General features: G+C 47.2%; 1 protein-coding gene across 5 annotated transcripts in view; it reads left to right on the forward strand.

Annotated features, from left to right (window-relative positions):
- The window catches only part of LOC139544391 (pre-B-cell leukemia transcription factor 3-like), a 108,651-nt gene that overhangs the window by 42,988 nt on the left and 38,045 nt on the right, over positions 1–27,618 (forward strand). For 3 of the 5 annotated variants that reach the window (XM_071351426.1, XM_071351429.1, XM_071351428.1), the window contains exons 3-5: positions 20,697–20,938; positions 23,651–23,841; positions 24,979–25,114. In XM_071351426.1, the coding sequence (XP_071207527.1) occupies positions 20,697–20,938; positions 23,651–23,841; positions 24,979–25,114 (569 nt within the window). Of the gene's footprint in view, positions 1–20,696; positions 20,939–23,650; positions 23,842–24,978; positions 25,115–26,169; positions 26,200–27,618 lie in introns of all 5 variants that reach the window. The other 2 variants (XM_071351424.1, XM_071351427.1) reach the window with 1 other exon arrangement.

Consider the following 27,618-nt stretch of genomic DNA (forward strand, 5'->3'; position numbering starts at 1 on the left):
CCCCTTGTGCCCCCCAAAATGTTGGGGGCTGCCTCTTGGGCTTCTGTCGTGGTTGCGAACCCCGGAGTCGTCGTTAATCCTCCTTCGCTGCCTCCGCCTGCTTCCATGGCAGGCTCTTGTCTCCTGCCATGATCTCCTCCCACGTCCAGGAAGTCCTCCACTCCCTTCTCTCCGCTGCCCAGGATCACTGCTCCTCCTGGCTACGCTGCTTGGTCCGTTTGTGGTGGGATCTTCTGTCACGTTTGTTGATGGAATGATCAGACCAAGGTGCAGCGTGGTAGGCGTACATCATTAATTTATTAAATGAACATTGTCCATTTGTCACATCCCTAAATGTTATTGGTCTATTTGTCTGCTTGCTACGTGTTGCTCTACACGTGCGCATTGTCTGACTATCTGTATTGGCATTTTCATTGTTTTAATAACCTGCAGTGACTGCAGTTGAAAACTAGCCAGATGGCTAAAACTGACACTTTTACAGAAATGTTGATGAATGTGCACTGTCCCTTTTTAAAAATAAATGTAATAAAGTCAAGTATGACATGTAAATGATATGGAGTACTACATCCTCCCCTTCAGGTAGTACTGTATAAAGTCAAGTATGACATGTAGATGATATATGGAGTACTACATCCTCCCCTTCAGGTAGTACTGTATAAAGTCAAGTATGACATGTAAATGATATGGAGTACTACATCCTCCCCTTCAGGTAGTACTGTATAAAGTCAAGTATGACATGTAGGTCATATATTGAGTACTACATCCTCCCCTTCAGGCAGGGTATCTGTATTTAAACTGTCCATCTGTTATCCCTAAACAAACCCAAGATGGTGTTCTCTCAAACATGTGTTTTTTGCATGTGATCACTCGGACACAGCGAGAGGCAGAGTGACATTATCATGAAGCCGTAGCCCTCGAGAGAGCCGGGTTCAGTCGACAGCCGCCTCAGCTATGTCTTGTGTTTACATGTCCAGCGGAGTTTCCATGCCTACCGTGTGTTATCGCTTTCCCATTACGACATTCGATCCGCACTCTTGTTCAGGGAAAGTACTTGATTATTAGTTCAGGATTTGTACTTGAAAAGTTTCAAATAATATCATAATATATGTCATTTAGCAGACATTTTTATCCGAAGCAATTTACATGGGTACATTTTCGCATTGCGTGGCCCCAGTGGGGAATCAAGCCCACTACCTTGGCATTACTAGTGCCATGCTCTACCACCTGAGCTACAGAGGACCACCAAATCATACATTGTTGTTCTATTTTAAACTATTCATATATTTTTGGCAGTACTGCATACAAGTACGATAGGAATGAATGAATGAAATGAATGACTGCTTTATTTTCGTGTCAAATCTCCAGTTCAGCGACCCATCCCTTACCCTTACCGGATCAATTGACACATTAAACGAACATTACAATGATGCTTACAGTCAGTCCTCCAACGTACTGCGCAGTACGCAACGCATACAAAGAATGAAAAAACTTTAATAAATTCAGTTAATAAATTGTCAAAGCATTCCACCTGCATCACAAAGAGGCTTAGCAAAGAGGTTGGAAAATGTCACTTCAGTGTTCGGGAAGATGATACCTTGGAGTGGAACTCTCAGATAGAATTGCCGTTCTGTTTTTAAAGAGGGAGGAAATGGTGGCTATTTGCGGATGATGTGCTATATTTAACCCGCTAGGCGATCGTCTCTTTGATCCTTTTTTTCCCTAGGAGCCGTCGTGTTAGCTGTAGACGCTGCACTTAGCAATGATATTTTATTGAAGGTCAACTAGCCGCTCTGAGGAAGATTAAATTGAAATATATATCCACTGCTGTTGGGCTTGCTAAATGCTACATTGATCTGGGAACGTATACTGCTTGAAACAGCAGATTTCTTGGCAGAGTAATATATTGTGTTTTTTATTTCTTCATCTTCATGTAGATAAACAGGACAAGTGGCTGTACTGTGTTGGGCTGATGTTTGAAAGTGGATGGATACACACTTCCACAGCAACACAAACAATTTCACTCAAATCAAACATGAGTTTTTTTTGGCACACTCATATCCATATCCATATACTTTAACACATAGAATAGAGTCACATACAGTATAGAGGCTGTAGGAACAGCAAGGAGCTGGGCTTTAGAGGCTAGAGGAATAGCAAGGAGCTACGCTGTAGAGGCTGGAGGAACAGCAAGGAGCTGGGCTGTAGAGGCTGGAGGAACAGCAAGGAGCTGGGCTGTAGAGGCTGGAGGAACAGCAAGGAGCTGGGCTGTAGAGGCTGGAGGAACAGCAAGGAGCTGGGCTGTAGAGGCTGGAGGAACAGCAAGGAGCTGGGCTGTAGAGGCTGGAGGAACAGCAAGGAGCTATGCTGTAGAGGCTGGAGGAACAACAAGGAGCTACGCTGTAGAGGTTGGAGGAACAGCAAGGAGCTACGCTGTAGAGGCTGGAGGAATAGTAAGGAGCTACGCTGTAGAGGCTGGAGGAATAGTAAGGAGCTGGGCTGTAGAGGCTGGAGGAACAGTAAGGAGCTGGGCCGTAGAGGCTGAAGGAACAGCAAGGAGCTACGCTGTAGAGGCTGGAGGAATAGTAAGGAGCTGGGCCGTAGAGGCTGGAGGAACAGCAAGGAGCTACGCTGTAGAGGCTGGAGGAATAGTAAGGAGATGGGCCGTAGAGGCTGGAGGAACAGTAAGGAGCTGGGCCGTAGAGGCTGGAGGAACAGCAAGGAGCTGGGCCGTAGAGTCTGGAGGAACAGCAAGGAGCTACGCTGTAGAGGCTGGAGGAACAGCAAGGAGCTACGCTGTAGAGGCTGGAGGAACAGCAAGGAGCTACGCTGTAGAGGCTGGAGGAACAGCAAGGAGCTGGGCTGTAGAGGCTGGAGGAACAGCAAGGAGCTGGGCTGTAGAGGCTGGAGGAACAGCAAGGAGCTGGGCTGTAGAGGCTGGAGGAACAGCAAGGAGCTGGGCTGTAGAGGCTGGAGGAACAGCAAGGAGCTATGCTGTAGAGGCTGGAGGAACAACAAGGAGCTACGCTGTAGAGGTTGGAGGAACAGCAAGGAGCTACGCTGTAGAGGCTGGAGGAATAGTAAGGAGCTACGCTGTAGAGGCTGGAGGAATAGTAAGGAGCTGGGCTGTAGAGGCTGGAGGAACAGTAAGGAGCTGGGCCGTAGAGGCTGAAGGAACAGCAAGGAGCTACGCTGTAGAGGCTGGAGGAATAGTAAGGAGCTGGGCCGTAGAGGCTGGAGGAACAGCAAGGAGCTACGCTGTAGAGGCTGGAGGAATAGTAAGGAGATGGGCCGTAGAGGCTGGAGGAACAGTAAGGAGCTGGGCCGTAGAGGCTGGAGGAACAGCAAGGAGCTGGGCCGTAGAGTCTGGAGGAACAGCAAGGAGCTACGCTGTAGAGGCTGGAGGAACAGCAAGGAGCTACGCTGTAGAGGCTGGAGGAACAGCAAGGAGCTGGGCTGTAGAGGCTGGAGGAACAGCAAGGAGCTACGCTGTAGAGGCTGGAGGAACAGCAAGGAGCTACGCTGTAGAGGCTGGAGGAACAGCAAGGAGCTGGGCTGTAGAGGCTGGAGGAACAGCAAGGAGCTACGCTGTAGAGGCTGGAGGAACAGCAAGGAGCTGGGCCGTAGAGGCTGGAGGAATAGCAAGGAGCTGGGCTGTAGAGGCTGGAGGAACAGCAAGGAGCTGGGCTGTAGAGGCTGGAGGAACAGCAAGGAGCTGGGCTGTAGAGGCTGGAGGAACAGCAAGAAGCTGGGTTGTAGAGGCTGGAGGAACAGCAAGGAGCTGGGTTGTAGAGGCTGGAGGAACAGCAAGGAGCTGGGTTGTAGAGGCTGGAGGAACAGCAAGGAGCTGGGCTGTGGAGGCTGGAGGAACAGCAAGGAGCTGGGCTGTAGAGGCTGGAGGAACAGCAAGGAGCTGGGCCGTAGAGGCTGGAGGAACAGCAAGGAGCTGGGCCGTAGAGGCTGGAGGAACAGTAAGGAGCTGGGCTGTAGAGGCTGGAGGAACAGCAAGGAGCTACGCTGTAGAGGCTGGAGGAACAGCAAGGAGCTGGGTTGTAGAGGCTGGAGGAACAGCAAGGAGCTACGCTGTAGAGGCTGGAGGAACAGCAAGGAGCTGGGCCGTAGAGGCTGGAGGAACAGCAAGGAGCTGGGCCGTAGAGGCTGGAGGAACAGCAAGGAGCTGGGCCGTAGAGACTGGAGGAACAGCAAGGAGCTGGGCCGTAGAGGCTGGAGGAATAGCAAGGAGCTGGGCCGTAGAGGCTGGAGGAACAGCAAGGAGCTGGGCCGTAGAGGCTGGAGGAACAGTAAGGAGCTGGGCCGTAGAGGCTGGAGGAACAGCAAGGAGCTACGCTGTAGAGGCTGGAGGAACAGCAAGGAGCTGGGTTGTAGAGGCTGGAGGAACAGCAAGGAGCTACGCTGTAGAGGCTGGAGGAACAGCAAGGAGCTGGGCTGTAGAGGCTGGAGGAACAGCAAGGAGCTGGGCCGTAGAGTCTGGAGGAACAGCAAGGAGCTGGGCCGTAGAGGCTGGAGGAACAGCAAGGAGCTGGGCCGTAGAGGCTGGAGGAATAGCAAGGAGCTGGGCCGTAGAGGCTGGAGGAACAGCAAGGAGCTACGCCGTAGAGGCTGGAGGAATAGCAAGGAGCTGGGCTGTAGAGGCTGGAGGAATAGCAAGGAGCTACGCTGTAGAGGCTGGAGGAATAGCAAGGAGCTGGGCCGTAGAGGCTGGAGGAACAGCAAGGAGCTACGCTGTAGAGGCTGGAGGAACAGCAAGGAGCTACGCTGTAGAGGCTGGAGGAACAGCAAGGAGCTGGGCCGTAGAGGCTGGAGGAATAGCAAGGAGCTGGGCCGTAGAGGCTGGAGGAACAGCAAGGAGCTGGGCCGTAGAGGCTGGAGGAATAGCAAGGAGCTACGCTGTAGAGGCTGGAGGAATAGCAAGGAGCTGGGCCGTAGAGGCTGGAGGAATAGCAAGGAGCTGGGCCGTAGAGGCTGGAGGAACAGCAAGGAGCTACGCTGTAGAGGCTGGAGGAACAGCAAGGAGCTACGCTGTAGAGGCTGGAGGAACAGCAAGGAGCTGGGTTGTAGAGGCTGGAGGAACAGCAAGGAGCTGGACTGAGGGCTGGAGGAACAGCAAGGAGCTGGGCTGAGGGCTGGAGGAACATCAAAGAGCTGGGCTGAGGGCTGTAAAGGGTGGAGGAACAGCAAGGAGCTGGGCTGAGGGCTTTAAAGGGTGGAGGAACAGCAAGGAGCTGGGCCGTAGAGGCTGGAGGAACAGCAAGGAGCTGGGTTGAGGGCTGTAAATGGTTGATGGTGGCAATAACGGGGAGTTAAATCTTCTTATAGATGAGTAGCTAATTAAGCATGGTCCACTCAGGTCATCTCCCAATGTCTGACACACACACTTTTCACCACTTCCAGATACATCTGGTCCCCCATCCAGGGATGACCAGGACCGACCCTGTTTAGGTTTCAGAGGCAGTGGTATGCAGGGTGCTTTGTTGCTGGAATGAATGTACCAAAACTTACAACTGAAAAAGCAAAGGCCAGGGTAACGCAACCGAAGGCCAGGGTAACGCAACCGAAGGCCAGGGTAACGCAACCGAAGGCCAGGGTAACGCAACCGAAGGCCAGGGTAACGCAACCGAAGGCCAGGGTAACGCAACCGAAGGCCAGGGTAACGCAACCGAAGGCCAGGGTAACGCAACCGAAGGCCAGGGTAACGCAACCAAACAGGGAAAATTGCAGGGAAGAGGGAGCCGTTTTATTTATTTGCGTTATAATTAAAAAAAATATATATTATTATTTCCTTGCAATATTTTGTTTTGCCATCCAATAATTTGGGGTTTATGTTTTGCTTTTATAATATCATTATTTTTGTTTGCAATACTAAACATTTTGTTCTCGACCTCAGAAGTTCTGCTTGATGTTAACGTCCCTAAAGTAACTGACTTACTAGAGGATTGCACCATATAATAACACTATTACATGCTGACCACTACGGCTGTGTCGCGCGTGCGAGCGTTGCAAAATACATTTACACGTACATGTTATTCAATCATTTCATCCAAACTGCTCGCGCGCGTCAACGATCGTCAGCGTAGCCAGGCGCTAAAATAGAACGTGGTTCTATTTTAGACGCTTGACACGCTGCAAGTCCCTCCTCTCCCATCTCGTCACCTGGGTGATTGAAAGATGCACGAGGTCCACACTCCAGTCCAGTTGGTGGCAGTAATGCACCTTAAAGTTGACAGAAGAAGAAGACCCGAAGGAGGAGAGATTACTAGAAACTAACAAGGTTTCCCCTTTTATCCGTGGATTCATTATCAGAGAAGAGAACACGATTTTGTGTGACTCAAAAGGGGTCAAAATTCTACAAAAATCCAGCAAAATAGGTCAAATAACAATCTCTTGAACAAATTAGCTAGCAATAACAAGCTAGCTACATTTCAATTCATGCTTTATGAAGCACCACAGGTCATTGGCCTCATCGCCTTGCTTGAGGAACAGTACAGATCAGGTGATACATGAGGTGAAAAGGACACTGGAGTGCCACTTCGAGCCCTGGGACAGGATCCCCATGAAGAACCACAGAGTGGGAGAGCCCTGGGACAAGATCCCCCATGAAGCACCACAGAGTGGGAGAGCCCTGGGACAAGATCCCCCATGAAGCACCACAGAGTGAGAGAGCCCTGGGACAAGATCCCCCATGAAGAACCACAGAGTGGGAGAGCCCTGGGACAAGATCCCCCATGAAGCACCACAGAGTGGGAGAGCCCTGGGACAAGATCCCCCATGAAGCACCACAGAGTGAGAGAGCCCTGGGACAAGATCCCCCATGAAGCACCACAGAGTGAGAGAGCCCTGGGACAAGATCCCCCATGAAGCACCACAGAGTGGGAGAGCCCTGGGACAAGATCCCCCATGAAGCACCACAGAGTGGGAGACCCTGGGACAAGATCCCCCATGAAGCACCACAGAGTGGGAGAGCCCTGGGACAAGATCCCCCATGAAGCACCACAGAGTGGGAGAGCCCTGGGACAAGATCCCCCATGATCATGTGCTGAGGATCATTCAGCTGGGTGATACCGTAGCCGGGTGATACCGTAGCCGGGTGCTATCGTAGCCGGGTGCTACCGTAGCTGGGTACTACCTGAATCTAGCCAGAGATGTATTGTATCCTATACGGTGTAGGGTGAAGTTTCCCCTAGACTCTGATCTGGGGTCAATTTTGCATTTCCCCCTATAAACGGTTAAGGTTAGGATTGGGGGAGAAGCTGATCCTAGATCTGTACTTAGAGGAAACGTCACACCAGAGCATTCTATACAGCAAGGGTACTCAAAGTCAATCACTACTGATCAGAGGGGACAGATGAAAACCAGTAGTACTACTGATCAGAGGGGACAGATGAAAACCAGTAGTACTACTGATCAGAGGGGACAGATGAAAACCAGTAGTACTAGTGATCAGAGGGGACAGATGAATTATACAGTGTGAGTTTATGACTCCGGGTGCAACAGGGCGACCACACCATAGTCTGGTCTTACAGTAACCACACCATAGTCTGTCCTCACTGTAACCACACCATAGTCTGTCCTTACTGTAACCACACCATAGTCTGTCCTTACTGTAACCACACCATAGTCTGTCCTTACTGTAACCACACCATAGTCTGTCCTTACTGTAACCACACCATAGTCTGTCCTTACTGTAACCACACCATAGTCTATCATTACTGTAACCACACCATAGTCTGTCCTCACTGTAACCACACCATAGTCTGTCCTTACTGTAACCACACCATAGTCTGTCCTTACTGTAACCACACCATAGTCTGTCCTCACTGTAACCACACCATAGTCTGTCCTTACTGTAACCACACCATAGTCTATCCTCACTGTAACCACACCATAGTCTGTCCTCACTGTAACCACACCATAGTCTGTCCTTACTGTAACCACACCATAGTCTGTCCTTACTGTAACCACACCATAGTCTGTCCTCACTGTAACCACACCATAGTCTGTCCTTACTGTAACCACACCATAGTCTGTCCTTACTGTAACCACACCATAGTCTGTCCTTACTGTAACCACACCATAGTCTGTCCTTACTGTAACCACACCATAGTCTGTCCTTACTGTAACCACACCATAGTCTGTCCTTACTGTAACCACACCATAGTCTGTCCTTACTGTAACCACACCATAGTCTGTCCTTACTGTAACCACACCATAGTCTGTCCTTACTGTAACCACACCATAGTCTGTCATTACTGTAACCACACCATAGTCTGTCATTACTGTAACCACACCATAGTCTGTCCTTACTGTAACCACACCATAGTCTATCCTCACTGTAACCACACCATAGTCTATCCTCACTGTAACCACACCATAGTCTATCCTCACTGTAACCACACCATAGTCTGTCCTCACTGTAACCACACCATAGTCTGTCCTTACAGTAACCACACCATAGTCTGTCCTCACTGTAACCACACCATAGTCTATCCTCACTGTAACCACACCATAGTCTATCCTCACTGTAACCACACCATAGTCTATCCTTACTGTAACCACACCATAGTCTGTCCTCACTGTAACCACACCATAGTCTGTCCTCACTGTAACCACACCATAGTCTGTCCTCACTGTAACCACACCATAGTCTATCCTCACTGTAACCACACCATAGTCTATCCTTACTGTAACCACACCATAGTCTGTCCTCACTGTAACCACACCATAGTCTGTCCTCACTGTAACCACACCATAGTCTATCCTCACTGTAACCACACCATAGTCTGTCCTCACTGTAACCACACCATAGTCTATCCTCACTGTAACCACACCATAGTCTGTCCTTACAGTAACCACACCATAGTCTGTCCTCACTGTAACCACACCATAGTCTGTCCTTACTGTAACCACACCATAGTCTGTCCTTACTGTAACCACACCATAGTCTGTCCTTACTGTAACCACACCATAGTCTGTCCTTACTGTAACCACACCATAGTCTGTCCTTACTGTAACCACACCATAGTCTGTCATTACTGTAACCACACCATAGTCTGTCCTTACTGTAACCACACCATAGTCTGTCCTTACAGTAACCACACCATAGTCTGTCCTTACTGTAACCACACCATAGTCTGTCCTTACTGTAACCACACCATAGTCTGTCCTTACTGTAACCACACCATAGTCTGTCCTTACTGTAACCACACCATAGTCTGTCCTTACTGTAACCACACCATAGTCTGTCCTTACTGTAACCACACCATAGTCTGTCCTTACTGTAACCACACCATAGTCTGTCCTTAATGTGACCAAACCATAGTCTGTCATTACTGTAACCACACCATAGTCTGGTCTTACTGTAACCACACCATAGTCTGGTCTTACTGTAACCACACCATAGTCTGTCCTTACTGTAACCACACCATAGTCTGTCATTACTGTAACCACACCATAGTCTGTCCTCACTGTAACCACACCATAGTCTGTCCTTACTGTAACCACACCATAGTCTGTCCTTACTGTAACCACACCATAGTCTGTCCTTACTGTAACCACACCATAGTCTGTCCTTACTGTAACCACACCATAGTCTGTCCTTACTGTAACCACACCATAGTCTGTCCTTACTGTAACCACACCATAGTCTGTCCTTACTGTAACCACACCATAGTCTGTCCTTACTGTAACCACACCATAGTCTGTCCTTACTGTAACCACACCATAGTCTGTCATTACTGTAACCACACCATAGTCTGTCCTTACTGTAACCACACCATAGTCTATCCTCACTGTAACCACACCATAGTCTGTCCTTACAGTAACCACACCATAGTCTGTCCTCACTGTAACCACACCATAGTCTGTCCTTACAGTAACCACACCATAGTCTGTCCTCACTGTAACCACACCATAGTCTATCCTCACTGTAACCACACCATAGTCTATCCTTACTGTAACCACACCATAGTCTGTCCTCACTGTAACCACACCATAGTCTGTCCTCACTGTAACCACACCATAGTCTGTCCTCACTGTAACCACACCATAGTCTATCCTCACTGTAACCACACCATAGTCTGTCCTCACTGTAACCACACCATAGTCTGTCCTCACTGTAACCACACCATAGTCTGTCCTTACTGTAACCACACCATAGTCTGTCCTTACTGTAACCGCACCATAGTCTGTCCTTACTGTAACCACACCATAGTCTGTCCTTACAGTAACCACACCATAGTCTGTCCTTACTGTAACCACACCATAGTCTGTCATTACTGTAACCACACCATAGTCTGTCCTTACTGTAACCACACCATAGTCTGTCCTTACAGTAACCACACCATAGTCTGTCCTTACTGTAACCACACCATAGTCTGTCCTTACTGTAACCACACCATAGTCTGTCATTACTGTAACCACACCATAGTCTGTCCTTACTGTAACCACACCATAGTCTGTCATTACTGTAACCACACCATAGTCTGTCCTTACTGTAACCACACCATAGTCTGTCATTTCTGTAACCACACCATAGTCTGGTCTTACTGTAACCACACCATAGTCTGTCCTCACTGTAACCACACCATAGTCTATCCTCACTGTAACCACACCATAGTCTGTCCTTACAGTAACCACACCATAGTCTGTCCTCACTGTAACCACACCATAGTCTGTCCTTACAGTAACCACACCATAGTCTGTCCTCACTGTAACCACACCATAGTCTATCCTCACTGTAACCACACCATAGTCTATCCTTACTGTAACCACACCATAGTCTGTCCTCACTGTAACCACACCATAGTCTGTCCTTACAGTAACCACACCATAGTCTGTCCTCACTGTAACCACACCATAGTCTATCCTCACTGTAACCACACCATAGTCTGTCCTCACTGTAACCACACCATAGTCTATCCTCACTGTAACCACACCATAGTCTGTCCTTACAGTAACCACACCATAGTCTGTCCTCACTGTAACCGCACCATAGTCTGTCCTTACTGTAACCACACCATAGTCTGTCCTTACAGTAACCACACCATAGTCTGTCCTTACTGTAACCACACCATAGTCTGTCCTTACTGTAACCACACCATAGTCTGTCATTACTGTAACCACACCATAGTCTGTCCTTACTGTAACCACACCATAGTCTGTCATTACTGTAACCACACCATAGTCTGTCCTTACTGTAACCACACCATAGTCTGTCCTTACTGTAACCACACCATAGTCTGTCATTACTGTAACCACACCATAGTCTGGTCTTACTGTAACCACACCATAGTCTGTCTTCACTGTAACCACACCATAGTCTGTCATTACTGTAACCACACCATAGTCTGTCATTACTGTAACCACACCATAGTCTGTCATTACTGTAACCACACCATAGTCTGTCCTTACTGTAACCACACCATAGTCTGTCCTTACTGTAACCACACCATAGTCTGTCATTACTGTAACCACACCATAGTCTGTCATTACTGTAACCACACCATAGTCTGTCCTTACTGTAACCACACCATAGTCTGTCCTTACTGTAACCACACCATAGTCTGTCATTACTGTAACCACACCATAGTCTGTCATTACTGTAACCACACCATAGTCTGTCATTACTGTAACCACACCATAGTCTGTCATTACTGTAACCACACCATAGTCTGTCCTTACTGTAACCACACCATAGTCTGTCATTACTGTAACCACACCATAGTCTGTCCTTACTGTAACCACACCATAGTCTGTCCTTACTGTAACCACACCATAGTCTGTCCTCACTGTAACCACACCATAGTCTATCATTACTGTAACCACACCATAGTCTATCCTTACTGCTCCCTAAGGATGACATAGAAATTATTTTCCATTTGGAGAGAGCCAGAGAGGGAGAGGAGAGAGCGATGAGAGGAGAGAGCGATGAGAGGAGAGAGCGATGAGAGGAGAGGAGAGGAGAGGAGAGGAGAGGAGAGGAGGGGAGGGTGAGAGAGGAGAGGAGAGGAGAGGAGGGTGAGAGAGGAGAGGAGGGTGAGAGAGGAGAGAAGACTAGAGAGAGAGAGAGGGAGGAGAGAGAGAGAGAGAGATGATGGATACACAGTATGTAGACAGGCCTTCAGATCAGCTGCAGTCTCCAGTCTGGTAATTGGTGCTGTATAGGTCTGGCCGGGGTTTGTTTCACAGACCCGAAGCGTCGGGCAAGCTCGGAATTGTAGTTGGATTGTCCTTTATTATGGGAGAGAATGGGCTCCATCGCCTTCAGGCGGTGTGTGTGTGTGTGTGTGTGTGTGTGTGTGTGTGTGTGTGTGTGTGTGTGTGTGTGTGTGTGTGTGTGTGTGTGTGTGTGTGTGTGTGTGTGTGTGTGTGTGTGTGTGTGTGTGTGTGTGTGTGTGTGTGTGTGTGTGTGTAGGCTTTTTTCTGTGAATGCACTCAAACCAAATCATGGCCATGTCTGTCAGCTGGTTGTCTGTGAATGTGGAGCTGTAAGGGTCTGTCAGCTGGTTGTCTGTGAATGTGGAGCTGTGAGGGTCTGTCAGCTGGTTGTCTGTGAATGTGGAGCTGTGAGGGTCTGTCAGCTGGTTGTCTGTCAATGTGGAGCTGTGAGGGTCTGTCAGCTGGTTGTCTGTGAATGTGGAGCTGTAGGGATCACCACATCGCAATGAGCTGCAGCCTGGCTCTGATGCTTTTAATGAAAGTACACACACACACACACACACACACACACACACACACACACACACACACACACACACACACACACACACACACACATACACACACACACACACACACACACACCATAACAATCCACACATTAAGCCAACCAAACCCATCAACTCATTCCATTCACATATACACAGTAACACAACCAAACCACTCCAAGCCCTTGTTTCCCTGCAATAAAATAATGATTACAAAACACAGAATCAGCACCGTCCTCCCCTCCGTGGAATTATTTATACAGTCCTGTACAAATGCTCCTCCACACAATCCACGCGTGTAGTACTAAATTATATTCTTTATGTATGTATGTATGTATGTCCGTATGCATTCATCTCCGGGACCAGCTCCACAGCAGTGACCTGGTTTCATTCAATATACTGCCTACTAATCAGGGCTTTTCTAAGTGTTGGAGCTGGCTAGTGGAGAGGAGTTGCCCGTGGCTATTCCAGGAGAATCTCTCCACTTCTGAATTTGCATCATTTGCCTTGGGGAGTTTGAATTAAAATATATATATTTTAAAAAATCACACCACTACCTTTTTCCTTTTGCGAGGACTAAAAGCCAAGAGTGAAATGGAATGAGAGATTCAAGAGGAGAAAGGAGAGATACCATTGTAGACGATGAATTATGAAGGAAGTAGTGTGCTGAAATAGTTGTTCTCACGTGAACGGTAAAATTCTGGATTTACACTCTGTTTTTTTATTGCAATAAAGTGTCGTTTTTCCCGTTCATTTTATAATGTCTTGATTTCTGAGCACAATTGTGAATGCAATACATTGAATGCACAACAATTGGTTTGAACTAGTGTAAGTCACACACACACACACACACACACCACACACACACACACACACACACACACACACACAATTGTGAATGCAATACATTGAATGCACAACAATTGGTTTGAACTAGTGTAAGTCACCTCTGAGAGACACACACACACACACACACACACACACACACACACACACACACACACACACACACACACACACACACACACACACACACACACACACACACACACTGGCTCAGTTGGTAGAGCATGACGCTTGCAACTCCAGGGTTACGGGTTCAATTCCCAGTACGAACATGTCTGCACTCACAACTGTAAGTTGCTCTGGATAACGTCTGCTAAATGACTCAAATGTCAACATAATCCTAAAATAGTCTTTTTTTTCTCTCATGGGGACCAGAAATATTTCCCCAATTTTCCTAGTTTTACTATCCTTGTGAGGACTTCTGGTTCCCACAAGAACAATAAAACAAACAAAAAACACACCCACACACAAGAAATCCCTCCTGTTCCAACAATGAGAGGAGTGAAAGTGACAGCTGGACGGAGGTGGAAAGGCACAGTGGGCCTTCGTGTTACAGTTAATATAGGTGAAACGGCACAGTGGGCCTTCGTGTTACAGTTAATATAGGTGACATGAAAATCAGCCCCTGGGTAGCCACTCAGCCCTGCTAGCGGCTGTAGCGTTACCTGGAAACAGGAGGGGGGATGGGGGAAGAGAGGGAAGAGCATCAGAGCTGCATACAGGCATTAGTTCTGTCTGCTTTTTAGTTCCGTGTTTCAGTAGGGACGTCTGTGGTGAGGAGATTATTCTATTTGCCCGAAACAATTTGCTATCTAGAACCAAAAATGGTTCTTCGGCTGTCCCCATAGGAGAACCCTTTGAAGAACCCATTTTGGGTAGAACCCTTTGGGGTACCATGTAGAATCCTTTCCACAGAGGGTTCTACCTGGAATCTAAAAGGATTCTACCTGGAACCAAAAAGGTTTCTCATATGGGAACAGCCGCAGAACCTTTTTGGAACATTTTTTTTTTTTTTTAAGAGTGTATGGACTGTGAAGCCAATCTTTACACCTTCTGAAATAAAGCCCCTCACACGTCTACTGCTTGTGAATTGAGAGCAAATAAAAAGGAGTGTTGGTGGTCAGTTGTCAGTGTGTTTCGCAAATGAGGTGTTGATATCAGTTGATGTGAAAGCAATACGCAGGGTTTGGCGCGGCGGTTGTTTGTCTCAGGGCTTGGATGGGACTGCGGCGCGGCGGTTGTTTGTCTCAGGGCTTGGATGGGACTGCGGTGCGGCGGTTGTTTGTCTCGGGGCTTGGATGGGACTGCGGTGCGGCGGTTGTTTGTCTCGGGGCTTGGATGGGACTGCGGTGCGGCGGTTGTTTGTCTCAGGGCTTGGATGGGACTGCGGTGCGGCGGTTGTTTGTCTCAGGGCTTGGATGGGACTGCGGTGCGGCGGTTGTTTGTCTCGGGGCTTGGATGGGACTGCGGTGCGGCGGTTGTTTGTCTCAGGGCTTGGATGGGACTGCGGTGCGGCGGTTGTTTGTCTCGGGGCTTGGATGGGACTGCGGTGCGGCGGTTGTTTGTCTCGGGGCTTGGATGGGACTGCGGTGCGGCGGTTGTTTGTCTCAGGGCTTGGATGGGACTGCGGTGCGGCGGTTGTTTGTCTCGGGGCTTGGATGGGACTGCGGTGCGGCGGTTGTTTGTCTCGGGGCTTGGATGGGACTGCGGTGCGGCGGTTGTTTGTCTCGGGGCTTGGATGGGACTGCGGCGCGGCGGTTGTTTGTCTCGGGCTTGGATGGGACTGCGGTGCGGCGGTTGTTTGTCTCAGGGCTTGGATGGGACTGCGGTGCGGCGGTTGTTTGTCTCAGGGCTTGGATGGGACTGCGGTGCGGCGGTTGTTTGTCTCGGGGCTTGGATGGGACTGCGGTGCGGCGGTTGTTTGTCTCGGGGCTTGGATGGGACTGCGGTGCGGCGGTTGTTTGTCTCAGGGCTTGGATGGGACTGCGGTGCGGCGGTTGTTTGTCTCGGGGCTTGGATGGGACTGCGGTGCGGCGGTTGTTTGTCTCGGGGCTTGGATGGGACTGCGGTGCGGCGGTTGTTTGTCTCGGGGCTTGGATGGGACTGCGGCGCGGCGGTTGTTTGTCTCGGGCTTGGATGGGACTGCGGTGCGGCGGTTGTTTGTCTCGGGCTTGGATGGGACTGCGGCGCGGCGGTTGTTTGTCTCGGGCTTGGATGGGACTGCGGCGCGGCGGTTGTTTGTCTCGGGCTTGGATGGGACTGCGGCGCGGCGGTTGTTTGTCTCGGGCTTGGATGGGACTGCGGCGCGGCGGTTGTTTGTCTCGGGCTTGGATGGGACTGCGGCGCGGCGGTTGTTTGTCTCGGGCTTGGATGGGACTGCGGCGCGGCGGTTGTTTGTCTCGGGCTTGGATGGGACTGCGGCGCGGCGGTTGTTTGTCTCGGGCTTGGATGGGACTGCGGCGCGGCGGTTGTTTGTCTCGGGCTTGGATGGGACTGCGGCGCGGCGGTTGTTTGTCTCGGGCTTGGATGGGACTGCGGCGCGGCGGTTGTTTGTCTCGGGCTTGGATGGGACTGCGGCGCGGCGGTTGTTTGTCTCGGGCTTGGATGGGACTGCGGTGCGGCGGTTGTTTGTCTCGGGCTTGGATGGGACTGCGGCGCGGCGGTTGTTTGTCTCGGGCTTGGATGGGACTGCGGCGCGGCGGTTGTTTGTCTCGGGCTTGGATGGGACTGCGGCGCGGCGGTTGTTTGTCTCGGGCTTGGATGGGACTGCGGCGCGGCGGTTGTTTGTCTCGGGCTTGGATGGGACTGCGGCACGGCGGTTGTTTGTCTCGGGCTTGGATGGGACTGCGGCGCGGCGGTTGTTTGTCTCGGGCTTGGATGGGACTGCGGTGCGGCGGTTGTTTGTCTCGGGCTTGGATGGGACTGCGGCGCGGCGGTTGTTTGTCTCGGGCTTGGATGGGACTGCGGTGCGGCGGTTGTTTGTCTCGGGCTTGGATGGGACTGCGGCGCGGCGGTTGTTTGTCTCGGGCTTGGATGGGACTGCGGCGCGGCGGTTGTTTGTCTCGGGCTTGGATGGGACTGCGGCGCGGCGGTTGTTTGTCTCGGGCTTGGATGGGACTGCGGCGCGGCGGTTGTTTGTCTCGGGCTTGGATGGGACTGCGGCGCGGCGGTTGTTTGTCTCGGGCTTGGATGGGACTGCGGCGCGGCGGTTGTTTGTCTCGGGCTTGGATGGGACTGCGGCGCGGCGGTTGTTTGTCTCGGGCTTGGATGGGACTGCGGCGCGGCGGTTGTTTGTCTCGGGCTTGGATGGGACTGCGGCGCGGCGGTTGTTTGTCTCGGGCTTGGATGGGACTGCGGCGCGGCGGTTGTTTGTCTCGGGCTTGGATGGGACTGCGGCGCGGCGGTTGTTTGTCTCGGGCTTGGATGGGACTGCGGTGCGGCGGTTGTTTGTCTCGGGCTTGGATGGGACTGCGGCGCGGCGGTTGTTTGTCTCGGGCTTGGATGGGACTGCGGCGCGGCGGTTGTTTGTCTCGGGCTTGGATGGGACTGCGGCGCGGCGGTTGTTTGTCTCGGGCTTGGATGGGACTGCGGCGCGGCGGTTGTTTGTCTCGGGCTTGGATGGGACTGCGGTGCGGCGGTTGTTTGTCTCGGGCTTGGATGGGACTGCGGTGCGGCGGTTGTTTGTCTCGGGCTTGGATGGGACTGCGGTGCGGCGGTTGTTTGTCTCGGGCTTGGATGGGACTGCGGCGCGGCGGTTGTTTGTCTCGGGCTTGGATGGGACTGCGGCGCGGCGGTTGTTTGTCTCGGACTTGGATGGGACTGCGGCGCGGCGGTTGTTTGTCTTGGGCTTGGATGGGACTGCGGCGCGGTCAATGGAGCGTTGAGATATTGCTCACCATGGCGACGCAGCTTTCGGGAGTGCGACCCGCTCGTCTTCAACCCTCCTAGAATCAGTGGCACCGGCACACACACACACACACACACACACACACACACACACACACACACACACACACACACACACACACATACACTTCACACACTCAACGTCAATACACAAAGATGCGGTCGGACCGTTTGTGAGCCTGTGCACAGAAGGTGCGTGTCTTGCCCTGGAGTCAACATGGTTGAAATGTGACTAAAGGAATGGAGCTTAGTTTCAGCTACCGTCCACCAAGCTTTTCCCACCGTCTGAAAGAAATGACAAATGACCTTGGTAATAACAATTGTTTCCAGCTGTGTCTCCAGGCCCTACAGTAGGAGAAGAGCTTATACAGAGGTTCTATCACACTCCTAATGTTCAAAAATATTATTTTCTATAGCCTGTATATAGCCTCGTTATTGTTATTTTATTGTGTTACTATTTTATTTTTGTATCTATAGTATTTGTAAATGTTCTTACTTTTTAAATTGCATTGTTGCGAAAGGGCTCGTATAAAGTAAAGCATTTCACAGCGAAGTCAACACGTGTTGTGTTCGTCGCATTGTGACAAATAAAATGGTATTGTATTTGATAGGTGACTAGGCTACAGGATAGATAATAAACGGTAGCAGCAGCGTATGTCATAAGTCGTCATACCAGGTGGTGATGCAGCCAGTCAAGATGCTCTCAATGGTGCAGCTGTAGAACATTTTTGAGGATCTGAAGGCCATTGCCGAATCTTTTCAGCCGCCTGAAAAGAGGCGTTGTCCTCTTCACAACTGTGTTGGTGTGTGTGGACCGTCATAGTAATTCCTTAGTGATGTGGACGCCAATGAACTTGAAGCTCTCGACCCTCTCCACTACAGCCCTGTCGCAAATCTCTGTCTCTTTAAGTGGTGTGTGCGTGTGTGTGTCCTTGCATGAGTGTGTGTGTGTGTGTGTGTGACATGTATTCCTTTTCAAACCTGTGTAGGTGCTTATTCCTATTGATACTGTTTTTCCCTTGAGGCTGGCCCTTCCCCCGACATATTGACCCTTACCTCTGGTCTTGTTTCTGGGCTCTGCTTCAAGGCATGAAGACTGATCTGTGGTTTCTGGGCTCTGCTTCAAGGCGTGAAGACTGATCTGTGGTTTCTGGGCTCTGCTTCAAGGCGTGAAGACTGATCTGTGGTTTCTGGGCTCTGCTTCAAGGCGTGAAGACTGATCTGTGGTTTCTGGGCTCTGCTTCAAGGCGTGAAGACTGATCTGTGGTTTCTGGGCTCTGCTTCAAGGCGTGAAGACTGATCTGTCGTTTCTGGGCTCTGCTTCAAGGCGTGAAGACTGATCTGTGGTTTCTGGGCTCTGCTTCAAGGCGTGAAGACTGATCTGTGGTTTCTGGGCTCTGCTTCAAGGCGTGAAGACTGATCTGTGGTTTCTGGGCTCTGCTTCAAGGCGTGAAGACTGATCTGTGGTTTCTGGGCTCTGCTTCAAGGCGTGAAGACTGATCTGTGGTTTCTGGGCTCTGCCTCAAGGCGTGAAGACTGATCTGTGGACTCATTAGTGTCTGTGGAAAGATTCCCCATAACGGGGAAAGAAAAAGGAGGACAGAAAGGGATGGGTTGCAACAAAGCCGAAGTCTAAATTAGCTATATTTGAACAATGACCCAGTGTCTTCTGTCTGAAGCCTTTGGGATGGCCTGCCATTATGAAGCCCACTAGAATGCCTACATCAGGGGTTGCCAACCCTCCTGGGATGACTATTGACTATTATAAACTTGGTGGTTCGAGCCCTGAATGCTGATTGGCTGACAGCCGTGGTATATCAGACCGTATACCACGGGTATGACAAAACATGTATTTTTACTGCTCTAATTACTTTGGTAACCAGTTTATAATAGCAATAAAGCACCTCGGGGGTTTGTGGTATATGGCCAATAAACCATGGCTAAAGTCTGTAACCAGGCACTCCGCGTTGCATCGTGCTGGAGGACAGCCCTTAGCCATGGTATATTGACCATATACCACACCCCCTCGGGCCTTATTGCTTAATTATACTGCAGCATTGTTGAATACTCGTTTCTGATTGGTGAGAAAGGCATTCTAGAATGGACATTAAAACCAGATAACGGGAGAGTTGGAAAAGATATGGGGACACGTTGGAATCATGACGCAATATGCACCTACACATGCAGACTGTACTTCCTACAAAGTTACAGAAAGATAAACCAACAACCACACAAATTGAACTTGGATACATTGTAAACGCAGGTCCAATGAGGAAAAAAACTTTGCTAGCTAGTATTCATTTGTTTTTGCAGAGACATATTTTTGGGGATTATGTGATGACCTCACGTGGTGAGTGATGAACATGAATTTATCCAGTCCCTTCAGCCGCTAAAACTGTCAAATCCTCCCATGTTTCTAGTTTGACCAGCTGTTTTCAGCAACTGATTTTTTTTACATTTTGGTTGCCATATTGGCAGGTTTGCTTGCCAATAGCTATTTAGCTAGTTTCTAGCCTAGTGTTTGATATGCAGTTATGATATCCTTGTAATTAACAGTCAATGTTGACGATTGTAATGACGAGAAGGCAAACTTTTCTAGCTATGCCAAGGGAAATCGGGTATTATTAGCTCATTGTTCTGGATGTATACAAATTAATGTCAATAGAAAACAGCTACTTCGCTGTTATTCTGACTGGAAAGGGTCGCGACTGTGTTAGCCTTAGCTAGCTTACTTAGTTCTCACTAAAGAGTTAGAACTAATTCTAATATGTGAAGGCTAATGCTAACATGACAGATAATGCTAACATATGGGCGCTAATGCTAACATGACAGATAATGCTAACATATGGTCGCTAATGCTAACATATGGTCACTAACAAGACAGATAATGCTAACATAGGGTCGCTAATGCTAACATGACAGATAATGCTAACATATGGTCGCTAATGCTAACTTGTGAGTGCTAATGTATGAGCACTAATGCTCACACGTAACCAGTAATGCTTAATAGTGACCACGAGTGTTGTTTTGGTATTCGCAGTGAATAAAGCTCCCTATACTTTCAATGTATTTTTCTGCGAAAAAAGGTGGGTAAACCCTTATATTTACCCTCCCCTACAACAACTGAGCACGAATGCTAACGTGTGACCGCTAACGCTAACTAGTTACAACTGTTTGACTGAGTTGGCTGATAGTCTGACCTCTGTGTGACCTTCTTCCTGGCAGGTCTCAGTATCCGGGGTGCTCAGGAGCAGGATCCTCCGGACCCCCAGCTCATGAGGCTGGACAACATGCTGCTGGCCGAGGGTGTGTCCGGGCCAGAGAAAGGTGGTGGATCTGCGGCTGCCGCGGCAGCAGCCGCTGCGGCGGGGGGCGGAGCCGACAGCTCCATTGAACACTCGGACTACAGGGCCAAGTTGACGCAAATCAGACAGATTTACCACACAGAGCTGGAGAAATATGAGCAGGTGAAACACACTGACTTCCTGGTCACACTGACCATTACATTGTTCAGGATATATGGCTGCGTGATACTTGAATATTTATAGTAATAAAAATAATAATAATAATAGTAATAATAATAGTAATAATAATAATAGTAATAATAGTAATAATAATAATAATAATAATAATAATAATAATAGTAATAATAGTAATAATAATAATAGTAATAATAATAGTCATAATAATAGTCATAATAATAATAGTCATAATAATAGTAATACTATTAGTAATAATAATAATAGTAATAATAATAATAGTAATAATAATAATAGTAATAATAATAATAATAGTAATAATAATAATAGTAATAATAATAATAGTAATACTATTAGTAATAATAATAGTAATACTATTAGTAATAATAATAGTAATACTATTAGTAATAATAATAATAATAGTAATAATACTAATAATAATAGTAATAATAATAGTAATAATTGTAATAATAATAATAATAATAGTAATACTATTAGTAATAATAATACTATTAGTAATAATAATAGTAATACTATTAGTAATAATAATTGTAATAATAATACTACAAATCATAATAATAGTAATAATAGTAATAATAATACTACAAGTAATAATAATAATACTACCAGTAATAATAGTAATAATAATAATAGTAACAATAATAATAGTAATAATAATAATAGTAACAGTAATAATAGTAATACTAATAATAATAATAGTAATAATAATACTAATAATAGTAATAATAATACTACAAGTAATAATAGTAATAATAATAATAATAATAGTAATAATAATACTAATAATAATAATACTACAAGTAATAATAGTAGTAATAATAATACTACCAGTAATAATAGTAATAATAATAATAGTAACAATAATAATAGTAATAATAATAATAGTAACAGTAATAATAGTAATAATAATAATAATACTAATAATAGTAATAGTAATAATAATACTACAAGTAGTAATAATAATAATAGTAATAATAATACTACTAATAATAGTAATAATAATACTACAAGTAATAATAATAATAGTAATAATAATACTAATAATAGTAATAATAATACTACAAGTAATAATAGTAATAATAATAATACTATTAGTAATAATAATACTATTAGTAATAATAATACTAATAATAGTAATAATAATACTACAAATAATAATAATTGTAGTAATAATAATACTACTAATAATAATAGTAATAATAATAGTAATACTACTACTACTACTACTACCACCGACAGTAATAATAGTAATAGTAATAATAATAATAGTAATAATATTAGTAATAATACTAGTAATAATAATAATAGTAATAACGATAGTAATAATACTGCTGCTACTACCACTGACAGTAATAATAGTAATAATAATAGTAGTAATAATAGTAATAATATTAGTAATAAAACTAGTAATAATAATACTAGTAATAATACTAGTAATAATGATAGTAATAATACTACTGCTACTACCACCGACAGTAATAATAGTAATACTAATAATAATAATAATAGTAATACTAGGAATAATACTAATAGTTATAGTAATAGTAGTATTAATAATACTAATAATCATAATAATAATATATGCCAATTAGCAGACGCTTTTATCCAAACAGTCATACATTTGACATACGGATGATTTCGGGGTTACTTCGTTGTAACTACATAGTTACATTTCTTATGTGAGATCCAACCAGCAGGCATGAGGTTCCTGGTACATTTAACGGGACAGAGACCATGTAGTTGGTTTACATTACATTTATGTATTCTTAACTACACAGTAACAACACTGGTTGGTAAATGGATGTGAAAAGTTTGAGGTCATAAGTACATCCTTGAAAACCTTGTACAAAGTACACTAGAACAGAACAGAAAAGCCCACACTGAATTATGCTCCCAATTACCAGCTGTAGTCTCGATCCAACACGGATCTTCGTCAGGTCAAGCAGAGTGAGTGATCCCATCCCTAAATACACACACATTTCATCCCACTTTATCATTACGCACATAATGCACGCAAATTGTTGTGACCATCTTCCCTTTGTCAGTCATTCAGGAGTTATAGAGTATATATTTACAGGCCATAGATATAGGTGAAATAGAGAGTATAGCATGGAAATCAGTCGGTAAAACTAAACTCTTGATTCTAATCAAACATACTCATGCCTGTCATGTAAATGAGGTGGAGGAAGACAACACACTCCTCTCCTAAGAGTGTCTTGCTTTTATGGTGCGTTCAGACTTCTAATTAGCCACATGTAAACACTTAACAAGTTTTACTTAGCGACTTAATGAGCTCAAGTGTTTTCTCAACAAACTCATTTTAAAGAAGTTCTAGGTCTCCTAGAAATAAGATCTAGAAGGTGCATGTCTGACACTAAGTAGCTTTCACTGTTGGTGAAGATGTAGTAATGCCTGTACACACACACACACACACACCGACACACACGCACGCACGCACACACACCGACAGACACGCACGCACGCACGCACACACACACACACACACACTAATTCATTATTTACCGGTAATTAAATACAATTCCATTCGGTGATGTAAGTGCTAATATTCTGACACGTATGGGAGTATCGTAACTTATTGAGTGACTATAGCACCCACATGATTTCCAGTCCTGGTTACTGTTGGGCTGACCTTCCCACGATATCCCTCCCCTCCCACAGGCGTGTAATGAGTTCACCACCCATGTGATGAACCTGCTGAGGGAGCAGAGTCGCACAAGGCCCATCTCTCCCAAGGAGATAGAGCGCATGGTGGGGATCATCCACCGCAAGTTCAGCTCCATCCAGATGCAGCTCAAACAGAGCACCTGTGAAGCCGTCATGATCCTACGCTCCAGATTCCTTGATGCCAGGCGAGTGTGTGTGTGTGTGTGTGTGTGTGTAGGATGTATGTGTGTGATGATGTGCATTAAGACTGATTGTCTAAGTGTGTTAGTGTGTACATCTAAAACACCTCTCTATTCTGGAGTGTGTTTTAGTTTACCATTTAATGAGGATCACCTGTTAAGCCACTCAATCACCATCACTGGATGGAAATGAGAACCCACCTAGACAGTCTGAGAGAGTGAGAGGTAGAGTGAGAGGTAGAGTGAGAGGTAGAGTGAGAGGTAGAGTGAGAGGTAGAGTGAGAGGTAGAGTGAGAGGTAGAGTGAGAGGTAGAGAGAGAGGTAGAGAGAGAGGTAGAGAGAGAGGTAGAGAGAGAGGTAGAGAGAGAGGTAGAGAGAGAGGTAGAGAGAGAGAGGTAGAGAGAGAGAGGTAGAGAGAGAGGTAGAGAGAGAGGTAGAGAGAGAGACACTGGGGGATCCTGAGGAAGTGGTACATGCCTGGTAGTTGGTTTGTACTGTTTCCTGTAATATACTTGTATTTGTCTGTCCGGTGCTCATGTGAAATGGGCCTTGTGACCTCAGAAGGCCCGGTAGGCCAGAAGGAGCTGTTAGAATAGATCGATGCACATGAGTCAGTTTTGACATCAGCAGGTCTACTCAATGTATTTAATATTCATTGCCTTCTCTCTCCGATCTATTTCTCTCTCTCTCTGTCTTACTCTCTCTCACTCGCTCGCTCTCTCTCTGTCTGTCTTACTCTCTCTCACTCTCTCGCTCGATCTCTCTCTCTCTGTCTTACTCTCTCTCACTCTCTCGCTCGCTCTCTCTCTCTCTGTCTTACTCTCTCTCACTCTCTCGCTCGCTCTCTCTCTCTCTGTCTTACTCTCTCTCACTCTCTCGCTCTCTCTCTCTCTCTCTGTCTGTCTGTCTTTCTCTCTCTCACTCGCTCGCTCTCTCTCTCTCTGTCTTACTCACTCTCTCTCTGTCTGTCTTTCTCTCTCTCTCTCTCTCTCACTCTCTCGCTCGCTCTCTCTCTCTCTGTCTTACTCGCTCGCTCTCTCTCGCTCGCTCTCTCTCGCTCGCTCTCTCTCTCTCTCTGTCTTACTCTCTCTCGCTCTCTCTCTCATTCTCTCTCTCTCTCCCTCTTTTCTTTTCGCCCATCAGACGGAAAAGGCGGAACTTCAGCAAGCAGGCCACGGAGATCCTGAACGAGTACTTCTACTCACACCTCAGCAACCCTTACCCCAGCGAGGAGGCCAAAGAGGAACTGGCTAAAAAGTGCAGCATCACTGTGTCCCAGGTGAGTGACTCTACAAAACACATTGTGGCTAGTGGAACGAATAGAAGATCAACCACCTCATATATGACTTTATGAGAGATAAAGTACCGCTTGTCTAGTGTTGCCAGTAACACTATTCTGTCATCTACTTTTGAGTACCAGTGAATTAAGTATACCTTTGAGGGCTCCTGATTGGCTGAAGGTTGTGGCTACCAGGAAGTGACATGAACATGCATTGTTTTACAGTTGGCTATAGATTCCTTCCCAATGTGCATGCCCCCCCCCCCCCCCCCCCCTCATCATTCCCACCTGCCACGTGTGTGTGTGTGTATTGTGTATGTGTTGTCTCGGTCTGTCAGATCTGCTCAGCCTTGTGACACTGTGACAGCGGTGAAAGGGAACTGGAGCGTGTGATGCTGGACGGAGTGTTCGGTCGCTGCGCTAGCCAAGCGCTACGTGCTAGCCAAGCGCTACGTGCTGACACACATAAAAAAAAAAAAAGTGACCTGCATAGGCCTTGCGTAGGTGGTCACCATTCCTCCAACCCCCTACTCCAACACAACTAGACCTTCTATCTAGAGGCATTATATTTTGTTCAACGGAAAGCCCTATTTTACCCCAAGCATGTTTCCTTTTCCCAATGCCCCCCCCCCCCCCCCCCCCCACCCCCCCCTGCTCCCAACAGCCCCATCAACGTCTACTTATCTAGGTACTATCATGTGAGAAACTTCTCTCAAACCTTTAATTAACAGTAGTCCTCAGTTAGGATTTCTACTGGTTCTGTTTTCTTGGTCCCCAAAAAATATAAGCGATCATCCCAGTTTGCGCCACAAAATAAACAAAAAATGTCCTTTTTGAAATTTGGGTCTGTAGTAGTAATTGGTGCCTTCCAGCGAAAATTTGTTCTCTCCCCCCCCCCCCCCCAACCCTCCCCCCCGCCATTTTATTTTCTCCGTGTTGTTAAGCCGTAAAGCATCTGATGTGAAAATGTTGTCTCTTTTGTGTTGGGGGAGGGTGTGTGGCCTGAGTGCAGACCTGTCATATGCTGTAAAAAGCCCATTCTTTTCTGCCTTCAGGGTGTTGGGACCACCATCACAGTGTCACAGGTATGTTACGATCTCTCTCCTCATCTGCTGTGTGTTATTCCTGTTGTCCTATATCCATGTTCTATGATAATAATGTATGTTCTCAATACACAGTGGCGGGCTACTATTCACATGGGACAACATATACAGAGATATACAGTATAGAATCCACACAGCCACATACATGCACAGACAACCACGAACAGTCTTCATGACAGTTGCATGCAGTTTTACATAGACTACAGAGCAGACTACAGAGCAGACTACAGAGCAGACTACAGAGCAGACTGCAGAGCAGACTGCAGACTACAGACTACAGAACAGACTGCAGAGCAGACTACAGAGCAGACTACAGAGCAGACTACAGAGCAGACTACAGAGCAGACTGCAGAACAGACTACAGTGCAGACTACAGAGCAGACTACAGAGCAGACTACAGAGCAGACTACAGAGCAGACTGCAGAACAGACTACAGAGCAGACTACAGAGCAGACTACAGAGCAGACTACAGAGCAGACTACAGAGCAGACTGCAGAGCAGACTACATAGCAGACTACAGAGCAGACTACAGAGCAGACTACAGAGCAGACTACAGAGCAGACTACAGAGCAGACTACAGACTACAGAGCAGACTACAGAGCAGACTACAGAGCAGACTACAGAGCAGACTACAGAGCAGACTACAGAGCAGACTGCAGACTACAGAGCAGACTGCAGACTACAGAGCAGACTGCAGACTACAGAGCAGACTACAGAGCAGACTGCAGAACAGACTGCAGAACAGACTGCAGAACATACTGCAGAACATACTACAGAGCAGACTACAGAGCAGACTACAGAGCAGACTACAGAGCAGACTACAGAGCAGACTACAGAGCAGACTACAGAGCAGACTACAGAGCAGACTGCAGAACAGACTGCAGAACAGACTGCAGAACATACTACAGAGCAGACTACAGAGCAGACTACAGAGCAGACTACAGAGCAGACTACAGAGCAGACTACAGAGCAGACTACAGAGCAGACTGCAGAGCAGACTGCAGAGCAGACTGCAGAGCAGACTACAGAACATACTACAGATCAGGCCCTGGCTCCCTTCGTATGGAAGAAGAACGAGCACCATGGATACCATACGTCACTACACATATTGTATACAGGTAGTGATCGCTCTCAGTGGATCAGATCCCCTCACCTGTCGCCTGCCGGACAGATCTACCAACCTTTTGGCTGTCTTACTTTACAGCTTAGTTTGAGTTAGTGGGAGTCTCTGAAGTAGACATTATCCATTAGGTTGTATGAACATCTCAGACAGAACATCAATCTAACGTGGTTGACAGGGGGGAGTCTATTGACCTGGGGTGAGAAGGAGGAGCGGAGGAGAGGAGATGCTAGTGAATTATTGAGCGCAGCTGTTTGGTTTCTCTCTCTGGTGAGTTGGGG

The sequence above is a fragment of the Salvelinus alpinus genome, chromosome 18 (assembly GCF_045679555.1).
Source record: "Salvelinus alpinus chromosome 18, SLU_Salpinus.1, whole genome shotgun sequence".
Taxonomy (NCBI): Eukaryota; Metazoa; Chordata; class Actinopteri; order Salmoniformes; family Salmonidae; genus Salvelinus; species Salvelinus alpinus.